This window comes from Aulonocara sp. 'chitande type north' Nkhata Bay, linkage group LG11, assembly GCF_057382095.1.
Source record: "Aulonocara sp. 'chitande type north' Nkhata Bay isolate Kocher_YH1m ecotype deep benthic linkage group LG11, A_spYH_male_GT1.1, whole genome shotgun sequence".
NCBI lineage: Eukaryota > Metazoa > Chordata > Actinopteri > Cichliformes > Cichlidae > Aulonocara > Aulonocara sp. 'chitande type north' Nkhata Bay.
The window spans coordinates 38,324,331-38,328,309 of record NC_141354.1 but is presented as its reverse complement, the minus strand read 5'-3'; the positions used below and the strand labels follow the sequence as shown (position 1 = coordinate 38,328,309).

Here is a 3,979-nt window from a genome sequence, read left to right as displayed (position 1 = left end):
AGGTCCTGGTCACAGAGGCAGAGACACACGGGGTTGTTATGTGTTTGTCTGAAACATTATGAAGCTAAAAGCCTCAGACTTCCAAAGAATCACATCCAAGCAGGGAAAATGACGACATGGCATTCCAGCAGCCTGAAACGTTTCCTCTACAAATTTAAATGTAATTTCATCATCACTCAGATCTGATTAATCGCTGAATCAGAGTAATGTTGAACAGAAGTTCACAGCAAACCGAGCAGGATGACTGAGTGAGCTGCATCACGTTCGTGCCCACCACAAAAAGCTGCAGTAAAAGTGAAGTGCTTGTAAACCCTCATTTCCAAGGAAAAGCTACTTTAAAATCACAAAGTGAAAGGGAACGTGGGTCAAACAACGTGACTCACCATGAGAAAACAAAGACACACAATGAATTAATAAGCAGGCTGGATTATTCAGGGGTTATTCAAACAGTCAGCAAAGTCCTGCGAGTATAATCCAGGATGTTCATGTCAAATGTGTCAGTTTAAAAAGAAAAATGGTGACACTTTTATTTTTCTTCTTCATAATTTTACTTCATTTGTTTTTTTAAAGATTTTTTGTCATAATTTCATTTCAGGCTGATGATCCACCTTCATTTAATCAGAAGTGAACATGAACCTGGACCCAAATCACCCTGCAGCCATCTTTCAACACTTACTGTAAGTTTTCAAACTGTCTCACAAAGCCGACAGCCCTGCTCCTCGCTCTCTTTTAGGGGAGCGCTGACGCAATCCCAAGCTGAGACATCTAATCTCTCCAGCATTCCTGAGGTCTTTTCCTCAGACGTATGACTTATTTCCAAATTTGGATCCGCTGAGCCTGCAGGTGTTCATTCGAGGACTGAAAAACTTCACGACCGCCCAAATGTTCATTATTTGCATAAAACAGCGCTCTGATCACATTTTTGGTGCTACTGTAGCAAAGCTCTGCAGACACTCCTCTACTTGTCCTCTACTTGGGGCAAAAATTCCTTTCCACTATTTTTCAGCTCCCTATATGCTTTTTTTTTACTATTAAAAAGCCCTAAAGGCAACTTTTTTCCAGCTTCATCATTTCCTGTGATGGTGACTATATTGTCGTGTATATGTAATACATAAACACGCTCCATCCATTCTCTTCCGCTTATCCTGTTTCAGCTGTCTTAGGGCGAGAGGTGCGGTACAGCTGGACAGCTCACCAGCCTGTCACATAGACGCAGGCAGCCATCCACACTGTGCCGCCTGCACTTAAACACTATTAATAAAATAAATCCCTGCATGCGTGCAGTGTGAAGTGTTTTTGAATGTCAGTGACACTAGAAATGCCAGTCCACTTACCAAGTGCAGCAAACAGTGGTTTGCAAAACGTGTGAATGAAATGTGTGAATTTTAAGGCTTTCAAATATTGTCCAATCAGCATTTTCTCTGAAAGCATGTCTTTATGTGCCATGTACGATATTCTCTACTAGAAGAGTGAAAAAAGTATTAAAGTATTGTTTTCCTTTTACATCCCTGTTCCTGTGCTTTGTGGTTATTTAATGTATGTATGAGTAAGTGCCTCACTACAAGTATGAAACGCAGAGTTATTGTGAAATGTGAATAATAAGGAAGATCAGGAAATCCCCTTATTTAATGATGTGATATAACGTGCAGGCAGGAAACACCTTCAGTGTAACTCTGACTCAGCTCTGAGAGTCTCCGGATTGTCCTGGAAAGTGACTTAGCAGAAAAAAAAACTGATGTCAAACCTTCTGAGAAGCGAGCCGACGGCTTCCTCGGAATCTGCTTCAACACACGACGGACGGAGCTTAAATATGAGCATCAGGAGCATGAAGACCTCACATCACAGCCTCCACAGGACAGGACCACAGACCAGAGGAGCAGGGACCAAACTGAAGTCTGGACCATCACAGGATAACAAGTCAGTTTTAAATGTCTTCCTTACCTTTGCTTACCTTTTATTTCAAACATTTAAAACTAGTATTCTTGATATTTTTGCACCATTTTTTAGAGTTTGTGCTTGAATTTCAATATTTGTCTGCCAACTAAATGCATGTCTATTCCCAGCAGCTGGGATAAGCTGCACAGCTAAACATCTGCATGCTTGAACAAGCAGAAATACCTGAAATGAATGTAAAAGAAACAATGGCAAAAAGGAAAGCGCTCGAAGGTAAATCAGGAGAATGATACAGAAGGGCAAAAACTAAGAACTGATTTAATGGAGCTTATTATTATTATTATCTCAAAAAGATGCTGTCATGCACAAGAAGTGTGTGCAGTTTTCCCAGTGACAGGCACTGTTATATAAAGTATGTGAGATCTTGGTGTAGTTTGAAATGCCCTGATCGTTGCTTAGAATAAACATTAAATGAAAATATGTGATACAGTCATCAGTGGTCACCTATATGTGCAAAGTGGTTCCATCAGTTTTTGGATTCATGATGACAAATAAACTGGTTTTCATTAGCAAATATCTGAGGCTGCTTTGATTAGAAAATGATTTAAAGAAAATAAGAATATTGTGCCACCAGTGTTTAAATGCACACTGAGTTGGTGTTTGCTGTGGATTCTTGGAATCTCATTGTGGAATACGAAACGAATTATTATTTGAATGAAGTCTGAAAAAGGCCGAACAGATTCTTTGATTTAGGAGACATGAAGTTTGGGGAGAGTCAAACTTTGACTTCGTGACTTTCTGATTTCATTATTGAGCCTGGAATTACTCAGATTACACGATATATTTTATAAGCCTGACACTTGTAACAAGTGTCACCTGGCAGTTTGTTGCTCTCTGCCAGGTGATTGGCTGAAGAGCTGTGAAAAGGTAGTGGGTGTGTGGGGTGAAGTCAGCGCTCTTCTGTGGAAAAAACCAGAGGCAATTAATTCACTCAGGTGCGAGTGGGTATACTGTCGGTAAGAGACTGTTGCCATTTTTTGTTTGGATCTTTTGCTTTTGCATGTGCCTATTTTTAATGTGTCATTGGACTTTTTTAGTGTGACCACGAATTTTAATAGAAGAATTGATCAAGCCCTAGATCGACTGCGCGCAGGGAAACTGATCAATATTGTAGGTATATTGAGTTTGTTTTAGCTTCATGATTTTGAATGGTTTTATAAAATTGATATTTTATTGGGTAATATTTTAATTGATAATGTTGTTTGTTTTTCAGCTGTGCTGTCTCTGCTGTCCTTTTTTTTTGTTCTTTTGATTGATTTGTAATTTTGTTTTGGTTAGTCCGTCCAGCCGTAGAGGCGGTTATTGATTGAGAGTAAGTTTTGTAAGGGCGGACTAACCTCCCTTTTGTTTTTTTTATTTTAATTGTTTGTGCCACTTCCCTTCATCTCTCAGATCACAGGCCATACATAGCACTGATTCCCAGCTGCGCTGAGACCCGAATTGTTTGCAGTGTGTGCCACGATTGCAGTGTCGCTAAGCGGGGTGTGACGGGTTGTAGTGTTATTTCGCACAGTTCGTGTGGCAAGTCTCATGTGCAGCTGGGATATCAGCAGGATGTGTTGTAAGTCCTGTCTGGAAACGACTGGGAATTTGTATGTTTAACTCATGTAATAAATAAATGATCAATTTATTTCTTTGCCCCGTTTACTCATCCCTTGTCCTCGGTTACACACTGAAACTAAAAACTAAAAAAAATTCTTTCACTTTAATTTCCGCAGCACAGAAAAGTTTGTGCTTTTCTTTTGGTGGAGTTTTTGCAAAACACTTCAGAAATCCGACAAATAATTCCTCTACACTTTATAGATTTATGGTTTATTTGGAAGGAGGTAAAAACGTCCATTTGCTTTGTATTTTTCCACTTTTTGTGTTTTGAATATGAAGCGAGATTAAAGTTGGTCTTTTTTAATCTGACAGGTGCAGCAATGTCACCGAATTATTTTTTAATTATTTGAAAATTTCACATTTACTAACAACCTGACGGTGAGCAGAGCAGGGGTCCGCGGGTCGTTGTGACCCCGCTGACCGA

The 3,979-nt window shown here is 39.6% G+C and overlaps 1 protein-coding gene and 1 long non-coding RNA gene across 2 annotated transcripts in view; both read left to right on the top strand.

Moving 5' to 3' along the window:
• The first annotated feature begins 1,804 nt into the window (after positions 1-1,804).
• Positions 1,805-3,979, top strand: part of LOC147319798 (uncharacterized) — a 4,767-nt gene continuing 2,592 nt past the window's right edge. Inside the window, exon 1 of the mRNA XM_086312567.1 lies at positions 1,805-1,917. Within this exon, the coding sequence (XP_086168693.1) occupies position 1,917 (1 nt within the window). The 5' untranslated portion in view covers positions 1,805-1,916. The remainder of the gene's footprint in view (positions 1,918-3,979) is intronic.
• LOC147319799 (uncharacterized) lies at positions 2,762-3,446 on the top strand. Its single transcript, XR_015131596.1, has 3 exons — positions 2,762-2,909; positions 2,991-3,063; positions 3,346-3,446. It is a non-coding gene; the product is annotated as an uncharacterized LOC147319799 (long non-coding RNA).